The sequence below is a fragment of the Cetorhinus maximus genome, chromosome 7 (assembly GCF_964194155.1).
Source record: "Cetorhinus maximus chromosome 7, sCetMax3.hap1.1, whole genome shotgun sequence".
NCBI lineage: Eukaryota > Metazoa > Chordata > Chondrichthyes > Lamniformes > Cetorhinidae > Cetorhinus > Cetorhinus maximus.
Window position 1 is genome coordinate 61991594 of NC_135885.1, and position 21753 is coordinate 62013346.

The 21753-nt window shown below is 41.5% G+C and overlaps 1 protein-coding gene across 2 annotated transcripts in view; it reads right to left on the reverse strand.

Annotated features, from left to right (window-relative positions):
* Positions 1 to 21753, reverse strand: part of LOC144682828 (PC3-like endoprotease variant B) — an 898333-nt gene that overhangs the window by 447530 nt on the left and 429050 nt on the right. For both annotated transcript variants that reach the window (XM_078545597.1, XM_078545598.1), the window contains exon 6: positions 14365 to 14473. In XM_078545597.1, coding sequence (XP_078401723.1) covers positions 14365 to 14473 — 109 coding nt within the window. The remainder of the gene's footprint in view (positions 1 to 14364; positions 14474 to 21753) is intronic.

Below are 21753 nucleotides of genomic sequence, written 5' to 3' on the forward strand. Positions count from 1 at the left end.
CCCAATTTCCCAGGATCCATTCGTACTGCTCAGATGCTTTTACTCAAATAATTTTGAAAATTCAGCTGATAAATTTGTTAAGTGTTAAATGAGGTATAATTGGTGTGCATTTTTAAGCAGAGAGAAACTTGGTATTCGTATACCCGTGTCTTTTGTTCACACATGTGTGTGTGAGAGTTAGAAAGGGGGAATGAGGAAAAATTACATTGTGCTAATTACAGTTTTTACATTTTGCTTTCTGCTCTATAAATTTCAGAAAATGTATAAATTTCAGAAAATGTACCATGATGTGGTGGAGAGGAAAAGAGACTGGGGTCATGAGAGGGGTGTCCTAGAGTTTGGCAGTTGTGGGAGTGTCCTAGAGTTTGGCAGTTGTGGGAGTGTTATGTTATGTGCACCTGTAATGAAGGGGGAGAGAGGAATGTTAGGTGTTGTCTGTGATTGGGGGTGGTGTTGGGATGCTGATTTATTAGATTTAAGGCATATTGGGGACAGTTTCATGATCTTGGAGCAATGATGAGTAGTTGTTGGATGTAGTGAGTCCTGAAGGCCCCAAACCATAGCAGAAGTGAAGGACAGTTGGCATAGTGATGAGGAGCTACTGGTGTTTGGGAGCAGTGGAAAGAGTATATCAGGTGTGGTGTAAGTGGAAGAAGATACCATGTTTTTGAAGAAATGAATCAGGAGTTTTGGGGTATCAGAATTCTGGAGAAGAGACATGGGCAAGAGGGAGAACTGCGATGGCCTACAGTGCAGTGTGGCAATAGTAGAAGGGAGTTCACAGATCTAAGAAGAGCATCTTTGGAAAAGGCAATGATAGAATAGGTAGCCCATAGATGTGAGTTTGTATCTAGCAGCATGGAAGAGGAGTCCGAGGATGGCGTAGTACTGGGAAAATTGGGATCTGGAAGCATTGGAAATGGGTGCCATGGTGGGTGGTAGCATTGAACTCCTAGCTTTAAAATTTCAATTCCCTTCTCTACATTCCTCATACCTTATTTCTTAAGTATTGATCTTCATAAACACGTCAGTTTATTGCATCTGTAACCTACTGGGGCAATGAATTTCAAATTCTCATAACTATTTGACTGTCTTGCTTTTAATCAACTTTTTTCTTTGTTTTAATTTTAATCTAGGGATGGGCAACAAATGCTGGCTTAGCCAGCGATGCCCAATCCCATAAATGAATTTTTAAAAATATTATTTGGACACTATCGCATTGCTGTTTGTGGGAGTTTGCAGTGTGCAGTTTAACTGCTGTGTTTCCTATATTACAAGAGTGACTTACTTGGCTGTAAAGCACTTTGGGGTTTTTTTGAGGGCATGTAAGGTGCTATATAAAAGCTAAGTTTTTTTCTTCTTCCTCTTTCCTTGGCATTTATATCTAATGCTTCAAGTGATGAAACCTGCCATCCAATAATCTCTCCAAATACTGCCACTTCAGTTGAAGTTTGATACATGCCCCAAGGAAATTTCAAGTGAAGCCATTTAGGAGTTGAATTATAGGTGGGTTCTGCTGTTCAGGGAAGATTTGTGAGAATGGTGTTTGCACTGTTTTTCTGGGGTGTCTGTGGCTCTTCCACTGAAGTTATGAAGGATGAGCAGGAAAACCCCCACACGAATTCAGCCCTTTTACACCTGCCTGAATGAGCCGACAGGAGCACTGCATGGTTTAATATCTCATGGTACATCTGACAGTGCAGTTTCATCCTGGAATTTTATTTTTGGTTACATGTTCAACTGCTAGAATGGATTCTTGAACCTACAGTTTCCTGCTCAGGAGAAGTGCTACAAACTGAGCAGAACTGACACCTTTGAACGCACCTAAACTGACTTGGAGGATGTCATCCACATATGCCAGTGGTTAGAGGCAAGCAGCATCTCTGTGGAGTCTGGTCTTTCAGACACTAAAAACTTTACAAGATTATAAGCTACTTAGACCACCTGGCCCAACTCAATTCACCCATCCAGAGAAATCATACCATCCTTCCATTGTAGCAGTCAGTTATTTCTTCAATATTTCCAGGACTTATGCCTCCATTTCTCCATCCAGATGTTCACTGCAGGCACTGATCACCAGTATGAAGAAGAATACCCTCACATCAGCCCTAAAATGACCAATTATCCATTTGAAACTGTTTCTCCTAGTTCTACTTCAGAAGTTTGAATTTAAGTAATGTTTGAATTCAGTTATTTTTCTCTATACCCTTAACAACCTGACATACCTCCTAAGATGCCTCTTCTCCAGCTGAAAAGCCCAAGTTTCTCTGGTATTTCCTCATTAAGCAGATCCCCTGACACTGTGGATCAATGGATCAATCTACTGGCTTTTCTCCGCACTGCCTCCAAGCACTTGAATGTCTCTTTTGTTTCTTGGCAACCAGGAACGAAAACTTTTTGAGGGTAGAATCTGACTTAAGCACTGTACAGTTTGACCAATATCTTGTCAGTTATATTTTACTGTTACTGTATAGGGTCTGATTTTAACTCTGTGTAAGCAAATGGGTTTTGAGTGAGTTAAAATCTCACCCAATAGCTCAACATTCTATTATCCTCACTGGCTGCTGCCCTGCATTGGTTGGATGTGTTTAGCATTGAGTCTGTGGACAGAAATTTTCACTTGACAGGCGGGCACATGCCTGACCGACCCACTTGAGTGTGAAATGATGCACGTTGACGTCTGCTGAGCGTGCCGACGTCAACGCGCAGTTGCGCAATAGTTCGGTCAGCGGGCGCGCACTGGGGCCAATTAAAAGGCCTGTTAAGGCCATTAAGTAATCAATTAACTTAAATTTTTTGCTGCCCTTCCAATCTAACGGTTGGCGGGCAGACGAAAAGGCCAAGCAGCATTTGGATTTTTTTTAGAAACCTTATCCACGGGTGGGTGTGGTTTCCAAAAGTAAATAAAAATAAAAGTTTTAAAATAGAATTAATAACATGGCCCTGAGTCACATGAGGGGACATGTTTAATTACATTTTTATTTTCATTATTTTCTTTTCTAACAGCTCTGTGCCTCAGGGAGATTATGAAGTGCTCACTCACGTGCATGTGCAGAGTTTGCGCTCACCCTGCTCACCCTCCTCCCCCCACCGCACAGGGCGTTTCAAGCTGGGCCTTTATTGGCCCGCCAGCATGAAATCGCAGTCCGGTCTCAATCGCGGGTGGCGGTCAGCTTCCTGACCTGCCAAGGGAAAAATCTGCCCAATAGGTTTCAAGGTCACTGAATACTTCATCCATAGTCCTGTTACTGAGTATACACATCATCTGTTTTTCCTTCCTACATGTCGTGCTTTATGCTTCTCTGTATTAAAAAATCTGCTATAGTTCTGCCCATTTATATATTTTGTACAATCATTCTGTAATTTTTGAGATGCCTCCTTCAATTCTGCTATTTCCACTTTGGTGTCATCTGCAAATTTTGACCGCTTTTCAATGTATTTCTGAATCCAGGTCATTTGTGTAAATTAGAATTAGTATAGGTCCCAGCACTGAGCCCTGAGGTACGCCATTTAGTACTTCCACTCACTCCTTGGGTTCCCAGTCTTTCATGCTATAACTCATCTGACGACTTTTCTGGAGCTTTACCAAGAATCTTGTAGAAACCAGAATATACCACATCATCGGGCTTACCGCTATCCATCTTGGTTAACACTTCCTCAAAGAAGTCAAGGAGATTGGTCAGGCAGGATCTTTCCTGTTTGCATCTTTGTTAACAAGGTTTTATAGATGATTCACAGCTAATAGTAAATTTGATTAAGGAAAATGGATCTGTAGGTGCTGTTTTGTTATTTTTTTAATATAAACATAATATTAGCCGGCTTCCATTCTGCTGGTACCTCCCTCAGAGCCCACTAACTCTCTCATAATGATGATTAGTGCCTCACAGGTCTTCTACCTAGTTTCTCTTAGCACTCTAGGATAAATACCATCTACTCCTGAGCTTCATTTGCTTTGAGCCCAACTGGACTGTCTAGGGTTTTCATATCATTCATAGTGAAGTCATTGACTATACTTGGGATATCTTTGTTTGATGTGGGGGGGAGCGGCCTTGTTGCTCATTTCTTCTTCTGTGAATACTTGGGAACAAGTTTTCATTTAGAGTATTTACAATGTTGTGCTCATCTTTCATTTCAAGCCTGTTTGCATTTGATATGGTTTTCACCTCTTCTCTGACTGTCCACTTATTTTTGAGGTATTGAATTTTTTCACTGTTATGTTTAGCCTCTGCATCTCCACATCTTAGTCACATGAGTAGGGACATGTTATAAATGAAATTTAAAAAGTTTTATTTTATTTTTATTTCATGTTGGAAACCTTATCCCGCCCTTGGACACAGTTCCCGCTTGGCCTTTTCGCCTGCCCACCAACCGTAAGGTTGGATGGGCAGCGAAAAATTAAAGTTAATCGATATTTTAATGGCCTTAATAGGTCTTTTAATTGTCAGCAGGCGCACTGCCGATTTCCGCGCACGCCCTCCAGCCAAACTACTGAGCAACTGCGCGTTGACGTTGGAACGCTCACCCAACGTCCTCGCGCATCATTTCATGCTCGAGCGGGTCGGGTGTGCGTCCACCCGCAGAGGTGAAAATTCTGCCCCAGGAATTAAATTACAGCAACAAGGAACACCCATGTGCAAACAACAGCAGACAGACTTTCTACTGCAGGGAATTCATCATGGACACCTCCCCTTTTTAACTTCATTAAGGCGTTTTTTTCTTTTTTTCGGCATTTTCTAAAGATGGCTTCTGTATTTTATTTTTAAAACCGTGGAGGGCCTGTAATGGATGAACTGGTGTACTAAGACTTTTGCATAAGCGAAAGGGGAAGTCACAAACAGTTGGGCTTTACTGTATAGATTTCAATTTGTAGCTTTTGATTCTCACAAGATCACTTTCTTTTACTGTCCAGATGCCAGAACATACAGAAATATGGCACCATTTTTTTTCCACTGTTCCTAAACAGTCTGCATTCCTGAATATGAAAGGCATTTAGCTATGGTTGTGATACTCCCACCACATCATTGTTCCTACTGCTACAACAGCCTCCAAATCTACCATCTTATTTCTAAAGTTTCTACAGCTTATGTATATACTTCTTGTGATAAATTTGTCTCCTTTCTCATTCTCCAGTGCATTCTTTGGGGTGAACTTCCATGGTGGTTCTGCCACTCATCCACTGCAATGTGGGGAGAAGAGCTGTGAAAACCTTGGGAAAACTTTGTAATTGCCATATATGTAATTTTTCAAGAATTTCTGGGGTTCTTCCATTGAAAGTGCTTTGGACTATTCCTCAACATGGCTGCTCTAGCTCTGGCTAGTTCAACATCCAATAGGTATTGTCCTTATAATGCACCTAACTATTGACTTCCCTGAGCAAAAAAAACACCTATCACAACAATCTGTCTGTGACCTGGGATCTCTGTCTTTGTCCAGCCTATCCTCTTTGGTTTCCCAACTGCCTCACCTTCTGGCACCTTATTACCTTCCATATTGTTGGGCAGTGTCTGATATTTGTTCACTAATATTGTCTTTTGGATAATGTTGCAAGGTTTTCTATCTTTCTTGCTTCTTTGATCAACCTTGGTCCATCCAGTATCACCATTTCCTTGGATTCCTTCAGGTCTTTTCCATTTATCTATGATAACACAGTCCTGACTGTACAGCTCCAATCCCTCAATGTTCACTCTCGAGGTCTGATGACAGTATAGCCTAATCACTTTCCGGAGATGAATTGTTCATTCAATCTAGCTAATCACTCGCAAAAAGTCCCCGCACCTCTGTCAGACTTTGTTCCTATACTTTGCCTTCTAAGGCCATAATTTTTCAGATTACTAATTAACAGGTAGTTTTTGCATCTCTTTATCCCTCTGTCGTATCTCATTCTTTTATCTTTAAACATCCCAGAGCAATCACACTCATGTGCTCCGTTTTAGCTATACTTCTCTCAGCTGCTTCCTTTTCTTGTTGTACTTCTGTTACCACGTTTAAGTATTTTTTCTAATCCCAGGTGTTCTCTTGAATTCCCTTCTTATTTGTTGCCCCTTTTACCTCTCTCAGGAGTTTTGTTTCACTTTCTATTTCTTTTAGTTATTCTTATTTATCACAACCTGTCTCAGGAGGTTCCCTTTGCTATTTCCCACAGGTGTTCTCTTTCATCTTATTTCTTCTCCCTTGCAACTCTTTAACCTTAACTTCTCAAGCCCTGGCCCTTTAAATCTAATTTTCCTGGGATATTCTTTAAGGAGATAACTGGAGTTATTGATTTGTTTTTCTTACCTTCTTTCCTATTTTATTACCTGACAGCTGGAGTTTTGTGTTGTTCAGGCACCTGGGGAGAATTAAACACTTTATTTAAAAGTTTCCTGGTTGTGTTGAAACACTTTCAGAGCAGGCCTGTGGGATTCTTTCTGGAATGGAGTTGTTCCACAATATCCTAGCTATTTTTATACTTAGCAATATTTGCAACTTATTATGGACTCTGGTCCTCTTGTAGTAATTATGCTAATATTTTAATTTGCTGTCTGTGTAGGGATGGTTGTCAATGTGCTGGATGAATTTTCAATTTTGTGGGTGCCCACTGGAGCAGCTGCCACATACATGTCTGTTCCATTGCACTGATTTTCATTTTTCATTTTCGCTATATTTCACTTACAATCTCCACAGCCCCTGATGGAGACTATGATCTTTCTTTGCTAGCATTTAATACTTTGGCATCTGTGCACCCAATGCCTGCAGATTTTTTTTCAAAGTTGGCGGGAGCATGTCCCAGCAGCTGCTTCACTGGTCAACCAACAATCCAAACCTGAATTCAAAGTTCCTGCTGCATGTCTTTAATAATAGTTCCTTTCAGACATCTGGCTTTTAGCAAAAAAAACAACTGCTGTTTGCTTCCACTACTGTGTGTAGGAGCACTAAGTCACTCAACCACTACTCAGGATGGGAAAGCAATATAAATTAATTGAAATAGCTATGAGATATTAGTAATTAAAGCATTTATGCATTTATATTAAATACCTCAATCCACCATCGGGGTGCTTTAAGTAGTTTAATGTCTTTGTTAAAGCAAAGGACAAAGGAATTTTTTAAAACCACATTGACAAGTTCACTAATAATATTGCAGAGTGAAATTTTACAAATGGCAGAGGGAATACTATGTGTCTCTCATGGACACCTATGTGTTGCTTGAACAGGAAGCTAATAGATAGAGATTTATACAATTTCTTATGGGTTTGCACAGTGGAAAAGAATTAGGGTATGTGAAGGAGACCAGGAAAAAAGTATAAAAGGTATTTGATGACATGTAACACGCAGTACAGAAATAAACACATCCATCATTTCATTATCGCTAACAATGCATTCAGTGACTAATTTAGTTCGATGACCTGCACAATTTCTGAGAGATTAATACTTCTGGCAGTCCAGGATTCTGGGCATTCACCCACATTTGTTAAAGAAACTTTGGCTTCCCTGAATAAAAAGTTCTTTCACTGTAGCTAAATCAATGTAAAACAGATTGTATCACAGGGCAATGGGAAACCTAAACATTATAACTTTTTTTTTAAAGTTACATTTATTTTATGACATTGAAAAAAATCTCAAGGAGATGAAAAGCTCATTCAGCGTGCCAAGGACATCTGGTTTCTTATTCTACTGACCAAAAGGAAATTGCAAGAAGACTGACATCTTCTGCTTTGATTTATATTATTATTTGTGAACTTACAAAGCTTTCAGTCACATTTCTGAAGTTTATGAAGATAAGTTAGGAAAATATTGGAATGCTTAGAAAAATACTTTCAGCCATATGCAAGCATTTTAAAAAATATATAGACTGTAAGGAATAGACAAAATTATAGAAGGAGGACTAACAAAGAAACTTACATTTGTAGACTTTATACAGGAAGTAAAATGTTTAGGGATATAAAATATTAAACTTGCATTAACAAAAATATGAAAAGCTGGAAATATTGGGCAGCCACCACCTGGATCTGAAAGACAAAGATTAGCTAATGCTTTGGGCGGAACATTTCACCAGAACAGGCATGCACAGACTGGAGAAGTACCTTTGTCAAGTTACCTGACTAATAATAGGATTCTCCAGCTTGACAGCGCCAGTTCTGACGAAATGTCCCAAATGCCAACCTGACTTTTCCCTCTGTACTTCCAGCACGTTCTGATTTGATGTCATATATCCCCACATTCATCTGCTTTTCTGTTTATCTAAATTTATGCCATCTGTAGGTTGGATTGGAGGCTTGTGTATTTTCAGGCAGTTAATTCCAACTTTATTTAAGTTAACATACACATGGGAAAATATAGCACTGCAGTAATCATTAGGGTTTGTATAGCACTTTTTAAGCTGATGGCAATTAATATGCATTCTAATGCACCTGGTAAACTGACAGTAGCCAAGATATCTAATTTGGTCTTGTGTTAGGCTTTGGTGGAATATCCTGCTTTGGTCCAAAATAGAAATAATTAGGATTGATTATAAATGTAACATTAATACCAGCAAATCATCAGTTACTGAGAAGGATGGCCCTCGCTTTTTATTTGAACTATGAAGAAAAAATGCAGTGATATTTGATGCTACAATGGTGATGGAGTGCTGAATTCATGGATAAAATCAAAAAAATGCAGATGCTGGAAATCCAAAACAAAAACAAAAATACCTAGAAAAACTCAGCAGGTCTGACAGAATCTGCAGAGAGGAACACAGTTAACGTTTCGAGTCCATATGACTCTTCAACAGAACTAAGGAAAAATAGAAAAGAGGTGAAATATAAGCTGGTTTAAGGGGGTGTGGGACAAGTAGAGCTGGATAGAGGGCCAGTGATGGGTGGAGATAACCAAAAGATGTCATAGACAAAAGGACAAAGAGGTGTTGAAGGTGGTGATATTATCTAAGGAATGTGATAATAAAGGTACAGATAGCCCTAGTGGGGGTGGGGTGGGGGGAAGGGATTGAAATAGGCTAAAAGGCAAAGATAAAACAATGGATGGAAATACATTTAAAAATAATGGAAATAGGTGGGAAAAGAAAAATCTATATAAATTATTGGAAAAAAGGGGGATCGGAAAGGGGGTGGGGATGGAGGAGAGAGTTCATGATCTAAAATTGTTGAACTCAATATTCAGTCCGGAAGGCTGTAAAGTGCCTAGTCGGAAGATGAGGTGCTGTTCCTCCAGTTTGCGTTGAGCTTCACTGGAACAATGCAGCAGACCAAGGACGGACATGTGGGCATGAGAGCAGGGTGGAGTGTTGAAATGGCAAGTGACAGGGAGGTCTGGGTAATGCTTGCGGACAGACCGAAGGTGTTCCGCAAAGCGGTCACCCAGTCTGTGTTTGGTCTCTCCAATGTAGAGGAAACTACATTGGGAGCAGCGAAAGCAGTAGACTAAATTGAGGGAAGTGCAAGTGAAATGCTGCTTCACTTGAAAGGAGTGTTTGGGCCCTTGGACGGTGAGGAGAGGGGAAGTGAAGGGGCAGGTGTTGCCCCTTCTGTGGTCGCATGGGAAGGTGCCATGGGAGGGGGTTGAGGTGTAGGGGGTGATGGAGGAGTGGACCAGGGTGTCCCGGAGGGAACGATCCCTGCAGAACGCTGCCAGGGGGGTGAAAGGAAGATGTGTTTGGTGGTGGCATCATGCTGGAGTTGGCGGAAATCGCGGAGGATGATCCATTGAATGCGGAGGCTGGTGGGGTGATAAGTGAGGACAAGGGGGACTCTATCATGGTTCTGGGAGGGAGAGGAAGGTGTGAGGGCGGATGCGTGGGAGATGGGCCGGAAACGGTTGAGGGCCCTGTCAACCACCGTGGGTGGAAAACCTCGGTTAAGGAAGACATGTCAGAGGAACTGATTTTGAAAGTGGCATCATCAGAACAGATGTGACAGAGGCGAAGAAACTGTGAGAATGGGATGGACTCCTGCTTTCTACCCTTAATTAGCACATTCCTCAGATAATATCACCATCTTCAACACCTCTTTGTCCTTTTGTCTGTGACATCTTTTGGTTATCTCCACCCATCACTGGCCCTCTATCCAGCTCTACTTGTCCCATCCCCCCTTAAACTATCTTATATTTCACCTCTTTTCTATTTTTCCTTAGTTCTGTTGAAGAGTCATATGGACTCGAAATATTAACGGTGTTCCTCTCCGCAGATGCTGTCAGACCTGCTGAGTTTTTCCAGGTATGTTTGTTTTTGTGCTGAATTCATGGACTTGATTCATCATCATGGATAGCCTCTGAGTGGAGCCAAAATCATTGCAAAGGACATCAGATTAGCTGCGATTACTTCTTTTCTTTTCAACGCTCTAAGCAAACCACCCTGTGACAAGAATGACTGTTTTTTTCCATTATTGATAGTTTCTCACTCTGCACTATTAATTTGTTTGCTTAAAAATAGTGGGATAGAAATTAATATTCAATGCATCCATTTTTCAGGCATTAAATAGCCTCAATGTTAAGTGTAGCTGTGGGACAGCGTCCAGGGCTGATCAGAGCATCTGTTTGCATCAGGGCAAGTCTGTTTTTAAGGAACAAGTTAACAACCTCACAATCGTTATTTTCACAGAAACTTCTTAGTTCAAGACTGACATTTAAGAACATAAGAACACAGGTCTTCTCTTGGTGTGGTTTAAACCATGGTAGTTATTGATAACTTTTAGACACCAGGCACTGCATTCTCAGGCAAGATAGGTGGAGCTCCAGAGAAGTGGACTACCTGCCCATTTTCTCCCGGCTGCTCACTTTATTGCTCCAAATCCATTCAAAGAAGATAAAGCATGGAATATGGAAAGGTCAATCAGCTCAACCAACCTGTTCTCTCCACAGACTATGGACTGTAACTAATACAATCTCTTGATGGAGGCAACAACTTTAAAGATACAATCTCAAAATAAATCTAGCGCTCCCTTAAATTTCCTCCTTATACCCAAATGTAATTATTCAAAACTCTGGAGTGGAAGAATTCCTCTTTCATGTCACTGCCTGTCAATATGAGTATAATATAATTTACAATTTAATTATGAATAGCAAAGCAATGCAATGCAAAACATGTCCCCCAGCATATCTTAAAAATTCAGTTCCTCTGTGATTTGCTTACAAGTTTCAGTAAAAGCAACATTATACCTCCCATGAACATGAAGACACTGGTTAAATACATTCCCTGCATGATCTAGTTTGCAGTGACAGGATACTTCATGTTTTGACAAATAATCTATTCTTATCTAGTCTGGAATTTCTAGATACAAGTTAAAATGAAGACCCTGGAATTTCTGGAAGATCTTGTACAGTGGATCTGGGGTAAAACAGAACTTCCACCCAAACTGTACCAAAATCCTTGATCCTATTAGAAATCCCATTGGAAATCCTAGGATTAGGAGAATTTCAGTGTTACGGATGGGTGACTTGAACAATTAGGGCTGCCCGGGGAAGTGTGATGGAGAGGAATTTCATTGCAGAATTCAGTTCCACAGGACTCTGAGCGGGGGAGGTGGGTGCATGGTGATAAATCAAGAAAATGTTCCTCTACTTTCTTTGGAGAAGAGCATAGTTGACGTTTCGAGTCCTCATGGTCCTTCAACAGAACTAAGTAAAAATAGGAAAGGGATGAAATATAAGCTGGTTTAAGTGGGGAGGGGGGCGGTGTTGGGACAAGAAGAGCTAGGTAAAGGGCCAGTGATAGGTGGAGATAACCAAAAGATGTCACAGACAAAAGGAAAAGAGGTGTTGAAGGTGGTGATATTATCTGAAGGAATGTGCTAATTAAGGGTAGAAAGCAGGACAAACAAGGTACAGATAGAAACAAAAAGCTAAAGGTAGAGATAAAACTTTTGTTTGTCCTGCTTTCTACCCTTAATTAGCACATTCCTTTAGATAATATCACCACCTTCAACACCTCTTTTCCTTTTGTCTGTGACATCTTTTGGTTATCTCCACCTATCACTGGCCCTTTACCTAGCTCTTCTTGTCCCAACACCCCCGCCCCCACCCCCCCCACCACCCCTCCAACCCTTAAACCAGCTTATATTTCACCCCTTTCCTATTTTTACTTAGTTCTGTTAAAGGGTCATGAGGACTCAAAACGTCAACTGTGCTCTTCTCCACCAATGCTGCCAGACCTGCTGAGATTTTCCAGGTATTTCTGTTTTTGTTTTGGATTTCCAGCATCCGCAGTTCTTTGCTTTTACCTCTTCTTTCTTTTGTTGTTTTGGAAATGGAATTGATTATTCTGTAATCAATTGCTTAGCTGAAGTTCAGTCTGTCAATTTCAATTCACTCCTTCAATCCACAAGTAATGCTGGGCATAAAGTACTCACAGAGTCCCTGGTACCCAATGCAGGTATAATATGGACCCATGCCCAAAAGGACTGAGATTTGTGATGGGGTCAAAAAAGAGTGAACCCTAACAGATCCAGGTTCCAACCCAGCCCCAGTCCACCCAATGACAATTTGCCACAACACTGCCTTCCCCAAGTCGCAGGGATTCTAGAGCTAAAACATTTTAAAACAAAACTATTGTTTATTGTTATAATATGCAATAATAACTAGCAATAAATAGTGCTGAGAAAAGAGACACATCAAAGCTTTTTGTCTTGCACTCATCACGACATTTTGCAAGAAACCAATATAAGGGGAAAACAACAACTTATATGGTATGAGAGGAGAGTGCTGATTGGTTGGCAAGTGGACTCTCATTGGTAGAGGCGTTGCCATGGAAAATGCACCAATAAATGGTGACTGACAGTTTACTGCCAAGCATTGTTTGAAATCTAAACCAGGCAGCTTGATTCTGATTGATCAATGCATTGCCCTGAGGAATGCGTCAGCAAATGGCTGTCACTTATTTTGTTTAGCTAAAACAGGCGCAATGTATGTAACGTCTGCAAAGAACAGGGCTCTGTATATTAATATATGTAGCTTCCAGTACACTCAAATGCACCATGCTATGAGCCTGACTGACAATCTTAAATTAGTTGTCAGCATAATTCTTATCACACTGAGGATTAGTTAGCAAATGTTTTCCAATCACGGAATCACATCTAATGTTGGACACTGTGTTTTGAGTTTTACAGGCATGGGCTGGTTGGGTATGGTCCATTCCTTGCCTGTCGCAAACAGCTGCTGGTACATGTTGTTTCATACGATCCACCAGTCTTTGGGATGTATGGTCTACATATCTAGCATCACACTGGCACTGAAATTCATATATCACATTACTTATTTGTGTATGCAATTCAATGTAACTAGCAATAAAATATGATTTTATTTTTATTTACATGGTTAATCATAACTCACACATAAATTAGTCCTATGAAAATTATTCAGTTATTCTCAGTTTTGAAATTAAAATTAAACCATATCTTCTAACTTGTATTGAGACTTGTGTGACTTTGAAAGAGATAATTTTATTGTGATGCTCTATTCTCGGTTAAAGCAGTCACTTGTAGACCCATGGTAGACCCATATAGGTGTCAGCTGTGACTCAGTGGTTCTCTCCCTTGTCTCTTATCCTTCAACCAATATCACTAAAATAGAAAATCTGTTAGCTGTCATTATCATATTGCCATTTGTGGTTCCTTGCTCTGTGCAAATTGGCTGCCAACTACACTTCAAAAGCACTTTGATGGCTGTGAAATGCTTTGGGATGCCCTTAGCTCATAGAAGACATTATGTAACTGCAAATTCTTCTTTGACTTTTGATCTATGACCTTCATAATACAATGAGAACAAGGTACTTCAGGTGAGGGGGTTCAGTGCATGCCTGTATGTTTTAATCAACTACAAATCCATAGTTTACTTTAGGTACACTTATCTATTCCATTTCATATTTTGTGGCAGAAACGGTAAGCACCTGGCATAGAAAATGTTCATAGTACTTGTAAGAAAAGCTAAGAGTGGTAATGAACAACATGCATGATATATGAGCTTTCTTTGAACAGGAATGCGTTTTATATCCATTACGCTCACTGGCGTTATAAAATAATTCCCAAATATTCACATTTTCAAAATGGGCAACTATTTTCCAAACTGAGAGATTTAATTCTTTGAACAAACAGCATGCTTGAGTCATAAAGTATGCTTTGTAGATGTGGGTTACCTACTGGGTTAAGGTTGCTAACTTGACACGCATATGAAACATTTTTGTCTCTGGAACTGAGACAGATTGTTAGTTGTTAACAAATATTGAAGTGTTCTACCTTATGGCACATGCACAACACTCAGCAATTATAATAAATAGAACTTTTGACTCATGGCCATTTGAGCACATCCCACTTAAATCCACGTCTATAGGTCCCAGATACTTCTTGTTTGGGGAAAAGGAATGAACCCAAGTGGCTGCACTTTAAAAAGAGGATTACTCACCATCATCTATGATTGTCACGACAATTCCAGAGCCAGTTATATTTTTCTTCCAAACTGGCATTACATTGATATCGAATCCCTTTGGTCCATTGGTCTGGCCAGTGTTGAACTGTAAAGAAAAATAATAACTGAGTTTTACAGATGCTTCGGAACACCAGAGCCCAGGAAGTTTGAGAAGAGATGACAAGAATTACAAACATGGTATCTTTGAACAAAGCTAAAATCTCCCCAAGGCAATCAAGAGATTTCAAAGTGCTTGAAATGATTCTGATGAAAAGTACAATTGCAACTAGCCTGCCATCACAGAAAGTTTATCTAATATTCTACTCGTGTGCTGCCAGTATTAATGTTATATTACACTAGGTTTTCATAAAACTCATACGCATCTTGTATCTATATCCATAGCATCAATCGTATTACAAAACAATAATCAGGGATTTTGTTTTATTCAACATAGAAAATTGGAAATAAGGATGTATACATAGATGACTGCATTGGGAATATGTGAAAGGGTGTCAGTCAGAGAGAATGGGAATCCAAATATTATTGGATGCGTATAAAAGTATTAAAACAATATTTAATAATGAAGTTGACAAAATTGTTGCATTTTACTTGTGTTGATTTTACATTATCAAAGACATGAAGATCTGAAATATGCAGCATTCCAATTTTTAATGATTGAGATGAAGTTTAGAATTTCATTATAACAAAAATTGTAACAAAATGGGTAAATATAGTCCCAAATTTATACTGGGCTCAATTTTAACTCAGAGATGGGCTTGGTTGTTGGTGGGGTGGAGAGAGAGTTGTTGTTGGGGGGGGGGGGGTGGGCGCGCGGCCAAAGCCAGGTGGCTCATCTGGATATCATGAATAAAGAGAGACCTAGAAAATTTTAACTGCCCAGCTTCATTATCATGTTGCAGTGCAGACTTCCACCCAAAGTCATTAGTTAGTCATTAGACACTTGTAAATGTGGGTTTGAGTCATTCATAGACAGCAGATACCAATGAGAGATGTCAAGTCTAATGTTGTGCATTAGAATTAATCATTACCAATTGCTTTGTCCATGCTCTCTTGTCAGAAGCTTTGGGAAATAAATCTTATCCAACATCAAACTGACTATGTAGGCGGCTGAGTGATAGGTGAATGTAGACTACAAATTTCTCAGAGAGGCAAGAAAGAGCAGAGTTCTCTTTGCCTATTTTTGGTCCATTTCTGTGCCAAATGTTGGCACCCAAGAACATCCTAGGTACCAAGATGGATCAAGAAATGGGACAGAAGGCTGTTGCATTCCTCCAGAATTTTTGAGAGCCATAATAAGGCACATGAAGTCACCCAAAACCATAACCCATTGGATAACCTAGGGTCGAATTTCTGTGGCCTGATTTGGTTTGGAATGGAGGGGGTGGCTGAAAAACGGCGGCAAAATCATGCAGCTGAATATCCCACCTCCATTCCTGGTGTCTCCGATCTTTGTGAGGGCAAGGGAAAGCAGGGGCCTCCAATCTTACCCACACTCCTAAAGAGCACAATTAAAGTAGAGGAGGGCTTGTTAAGACTTGACTCTGAAAACTTATTGAAATCTTCCTGGAGGTGGCTGGCATTCAGCAGCTGTCTGTCTCAGACCCGCTGAAGGCAGGTGAGGAAAATGTCAGGGGCATGTGATGGGGGCCAGAAAGTTTAAACAGCTAAGTGTTTCTGGTTTTCATTTGTTAAAGTGCTTACCCCTTTAAAGCAGCAGCAGCCCATCACAGGACAGGGGAGGAGCCAGCATTAAGAACTTTGGCCAGTTGGGGGTTCATCATTGGCATTGCATGGACATCAGAGCAGTGGCGAAGCTGTTTGTACTCCGCCACCTGAGCACCAGGAAGGGTGCAGCTGGAAATGGGTGCTGCACACTCAGAAATCAAGGCCATTGGAGATAGGGAGCAATGGGGCATCAGGAGACCAGAGGAGAGGGACAAGGACACAAAAGAGGAGGTACCATCCTGAGCACAGGATCTACAGGCAGAGGTGAAGATACCCGGAGGTGACTGAGAATCAGTGCCAAAGGAGACTGCAACTCACTAAGCGGTAGGTCATGGGTGCCTGCGTCTTTGTCACTATGGACCTCTGAGGTGCCTCACAGGTGGCTGCAGATTGGTGCATCACCCAGTTAACAGTTACCATCTATACCGTGATTGGATAACACATCAGATTCACAAGTGATGGGGAAATGTAGGTTGGAGGGCACTAGATCCTGTGCCCGAACCAGTCAGGTGATGCCCCAAAATAAACTTCTGCAAGGGTCTTGGTCATTATGGTGGTCTGCTGTGCTCTCCATAACATGGCCCTCCAGAGAGTTATGGACCTTGAGGATGGTGAGACCCTGGTGGGAGACAGTTCATCGGGGGAGGAGCAGGAGATAAGAGAGGAGGGGAACTGGAGGCAGAGGAAAATTATGCTAAACAGAGAAATGCCTCTTTGGCAATACAAGGTGGCCTTCTCCTGCCAACCTCTGGGAAGAAGATATTTCCCTTATGGGTGCCAGGCCTCTACCTCCCCTGTGGTGTCTCAGGTCCCAGTGGTGCAGTGGCAGGCTTTGGCTCAAACTCTTTCTCTCAGGCCAACCAGCAGCCTCAGCGATGGCTTTCTTAGGTATCTGAAACCTGCCTCTGTACCTGCCACCAACAGCTTTAATTGGACAGAAAACCCACCTCCATTTCAATTAAGGCTCACCCCTGCAAAAACCTGAATTTCAGTCAGCTTCCCACTGGAAGTTCGTTTCTGATGCAGGTCCAGACCTGGCCCCTGTTTCCTGCTTCTTGGGGTGAAAATCCAGCCTCCGTTGTTCAGATACTAATGCAGAAATTTAAGCATACCCAAAAATGTATTAATCCCTGTGTGTTAATGAATTGGCCTTATTATCATTGAGTTGGTGAGCTGCAGATAACAATTGGGATCCCAGAGAGCTTACAGTGAAGTGGAAACAAAGCTTGGGTCATAATGCCAATAACAGTCCTCAAGTAGGTCATTAAAGGTGAGTGGGAAGTGGGGCAATTAAGAGGGAGAGCTATTGGGGATGGCCTTGATTTCTGAGTGTGCAGCACCCATTTCCAGCTGCACCCTTCCTGGTGCTCAGATGGTGGAGTACAAACAGCTTTGCCACTGCTCTGACGTCTATGCAATGCCAATGACGAACCCCCGAACTGGCCAAACCTCTTAATGCTGGCTCCTCCCCTGTCCAGTGATGGGCTGCTGCTGCTTTAACTTCAAAGGGGTAAGAATGGGACAGAGAGCAATTGATTGGGTCAGGAGGGAAAGAGATCAGGTTGGGAGAGTACTGGTGGCAGGGAGGGAGGGTAGCAGTTGGTGGTGACAGGGGAGGTCAGGTAGGATAGACACACATTGCAATAGTGACATAAGTGGTAGTTGGCAGTGTTACATGGATCCAAGACAATTGAAATCAAAACTAAGACATTTCTTTGCAGAAAGGGCTTATTGACTTAGTAGAGTCAATACTCCTCCACCTCACCAGTATCCCAGCTATCCCCATTTATGGGTGTACAAATACCCATCACCTGTTTAACAACATAATTGCCATTAAATCTTAATAATGTAATTGGCAATAATATTGACAGGCAATAGTTTGCCTCATTTTAACGTGGCATTGTGAGGAGCATTTCTGCTCTACGGTATTTCAGGTAATTATTTTTTTTAAACATTTACCTTGTTGGTTGGAGCCAGCAGCAGTTTCTTTAAGTTGTTAGGCTATCTGTAGACTTAGTTTTGGTGAATGCATCCAGTGCTGGTTGCCACAGGGCAATCCAATATTGTACAGGAAACTTTAAACAAGCAGTGGGCCCTTTAAATGCAGATGCAAAGTAGCTAATTCCTGTTTCAGGACAGTGATTTTTTTTTCGCTTATGCCAATTTGGTGGGTGGTGTACTTCTAACCTGTGTGTTATTCTTGACTGCCATATTCGAGACTTAGGGAGCCACTTAGTTTCCCAAAGAAAGAGCACAGCATGGTCCAATTTCTAGACCACTAAATTAAACACACTAGGTCCCTAAGTGAGTCCATCAACATATACACATCTGCAAAATGAAACACGACCGACTTTCAGAGGTGTAAGGAATAGACAACTCAAGACTGCTTTATAATGCTTTCCAACACACCACTGATAAACATTTCAAATAGGTGGAGTGACTGTTGACAACCTTGGCTCACTTGTTTTTCAAGAAATATAAGTTTAGTGAGTCTCCCATTAGCCCTTTTATAGCTTACAGAACTGAAAGTATATATCCATACTTAGCTAGTGAAACCTGGAAGGTTCAACCATTGGTTGATACTGACTTGGTTGATCGAAGCAAGGATAGCAGTGAAACCCCAAATTCACCTCAAGAACTCTGGATTAGGGAGGGGAGAATATGCAAGAATTCTTTTTCCTGTTGCTATCTAGAACTTAAAGGTGCATATGGGAACATACTACATACATCGAATCAAGCCTGCAGAGTTGAAGGAGGTGCATGAATGAGAAAGTCGCTAACACGTGTAGATCCACGTCTCAGTAAAGGAGTGAAGGAAATTGAGTAGAGGTCAAATAGTTTTCTGAAAAGTATCAAAGTTCATTTTTGCTCAGGAATTTTGGTCTACTAGAAATGTAGTATGTGAAACACCATACAATTTAAAATTAATCATAATATCTTGGATTTCCAACATGGAAATGTGAACACAGATTTCCATTCAATTACATTGTTTTAAAAATTTCAGCTAAACTCCTTCACGGTATAATTTTACAGTTAAACTATAAATTCTACAGACCACTTAAGAAGATTGTCCTTTTAGCCTTTCTGCATAATGTAACATCCCCTGAACTCTGCAGCCATCCTCTCTGTTACCCCTGCAACTTTGATCAGAAACTGCTGGGACCTCCAGAGCACTGGAGCAACGCACTAGACCCAGCATTTACATCTCATCACTGGAGGTTCCAGGTTGCTGGGGTTAGGGTAGCAAACTAGATGTGGATTTTTTTCTTTAACAGCAGCAGGAACAGACTGAGAGGAGGACCTGCTGGTAATTTGGCACGACTGGGCAGCGCGCTACTCTGCCACTGTGTTTTGCGTATTTTGAAGACTCCTTTTGGGAGAATGGGGTTGACAGCTACCCGCTTGCCAGTGGGGGTTGCCAGTTAGGCCAAATACAGAGCCCGTTGAGGGCACTCTTCTGACAAATCTAATTTTAAAGATGGCAGATGCCCCCCACGCCCACTGCTGAGGCCGAATCTCTGCTGATGGATGCAAGCGGCCTTCCACCGGCAGGCCGGGGGGGTGTCCAACAATATCTCCATTCATACCCCCCACCCCCACAGCCAGATTGCTAGGGGGTCACAGCTTCAGCCACAGGCTATCCTGAGGACTGGTTTCCAGTCTACAGTGATGGCCTGGCAGCTGTGACCACTTTTTATTTCGAAAATTTGAAAAGTTTTCAGAGGGCTACCTTGGCACTTCCCATTTCTGACAGTGGGACTGCTGATCGTCCAGTGCTGGACAGCCTCCTATTGGCTCTCTAGACCTGGAAGCTTGCCTGGAGTCCTTGGACGGTCTCCCCAAAAATTTCTCCCTCGGGATCCTGGATTTTACCCGGGTGGCGGGATCAGGATTCGGGCCTGAAAATTCCACCGCAGGAGAGCTCTCCTTGCATTTCAAGGCCTTTAGGTACAATTTACAGCTGTGTTAATAAACTTGTGTCCACTGGTAAAATAAAAAGCACAACCACCATTCATTAAATTTCCTTCAGAGTATAACAATTAGAAAACCCTTCACTCCAGCTGAGACAGCTACGTCACTAAGACATCCCAAGAGGGTACACTATCTACCATTCTGTGGTTTGGTGTGTTGATGCATCAAATTACTGCATTACCAGGCGACCATTAACGATTGCTTTAACAGTAATACATCTTTATTATGTTCCTTTTAATTATATTAAAGGGAACATAATAAAGACATTGACAGGCCTGTAGCACCTGCTTTTACTCAGAGTACCAGCTTATTCCTGTTGCAACAATAAAGATGGAGCATACAAGGAACAGAAATCATATGGGCTCTTGAACCTGGTGTAAATCTGGATCCACCTGATATCACTTTCCAGATGATCCTGCCAAAGAGTGTGGAGCCAGGTAGGGGAAGATTTCCTGTACCCGACATGGGAAAAGACTAGGAATCCAGAAAAGGGTGTGCAGCCTAGTCTTATCACTGAAGAGTTCCTCTTTAACCTAAAGGTGCTTCAACAATGTCTTCAATGTTTGGGTGGTGGGTTCCAGGCCTTGCACTTCAGGTGGATCCCCACCTTCTACTTTGGTAGGCACATAGCTGTCTTTATACAGTGTAGCAGCTTACTGAAGTTCCATCATGCCAGGAACATAGGAACTAGGAACTTCTGTTGGGAATCCCTGAACTGCTCAACTTTGATGCAGTCCACCCCTTAAAAGGCCCAGTAAATACTCCTGGGTGTGGGTCCTGACATTATGTCCTTTCTGCCGCACTTCCGCCAGAGCTACAAATTTTGGCCTTCAGAGTGCTTGTTTTTAACAAAATGATCCTTTCTAATCAAATTACACATATCCGGCAAATTTGCTTTTGAATTATTACCATGAAAGTCTCCTGTCTGATTGTCAGGCTAAAACTGCAGTAGTAATAATGATGATTCTAATGGAAATAATATGCTATTTAGAATGTTTAGAAAGTACAAAACATTCATTGATGCTGGTCTCTTATGAAAGGTTTTCTAAGTGTCTTTCGATCTCTGTATTAGTGAATTACCATTGAAGCGGATTGAATAGGGCTGAAATTGGCTGCCAGTGTATTTTGCTTTATCTCTGGAAGGTTTTAAGTAATAACGACACATGAAAGTCATAATTATTCCAGATAATTTTTGGCTGGTCAAACCCAGGTCAAAGCCTGCAAAATTATGCTGCAGTTTGGAGCAGTTGAAAATGGTGGGCACACTGCTTCTGGCCACTTTTAGTGCAACCTGTGCGGTACCCCATGCTTGGAAAGGAGCTAGCAAGGGTGTGCCCATTCATGCACCAGAAGCATGCAGAGTGGGTAGATCCTGACATCAGTCAGTCTCTAAGGCTGATTTGGCACATATTCTGCCAATTTGGACCTTGCAGGTCCAGTTAAAGCTCCCAGTTAAACATGTACTTAGCTGTAGGAGGGGCCACCCCACTGGGGTTAGTTAAAGAGCCGGCCATCCAAGTTTCAGATGCTTTTGTCTTACTTTTGTTGCTGCAATGTTTGTGGAAGTACTGTGGTGTGCTGCTGGAGAAGTTTTGGTGACTTGTTGGATTTTGAAAGGAGTGTTGCTGCATCCTAACAAGGAGCTCAGGGGAGTTTTCTGTTCTGTAT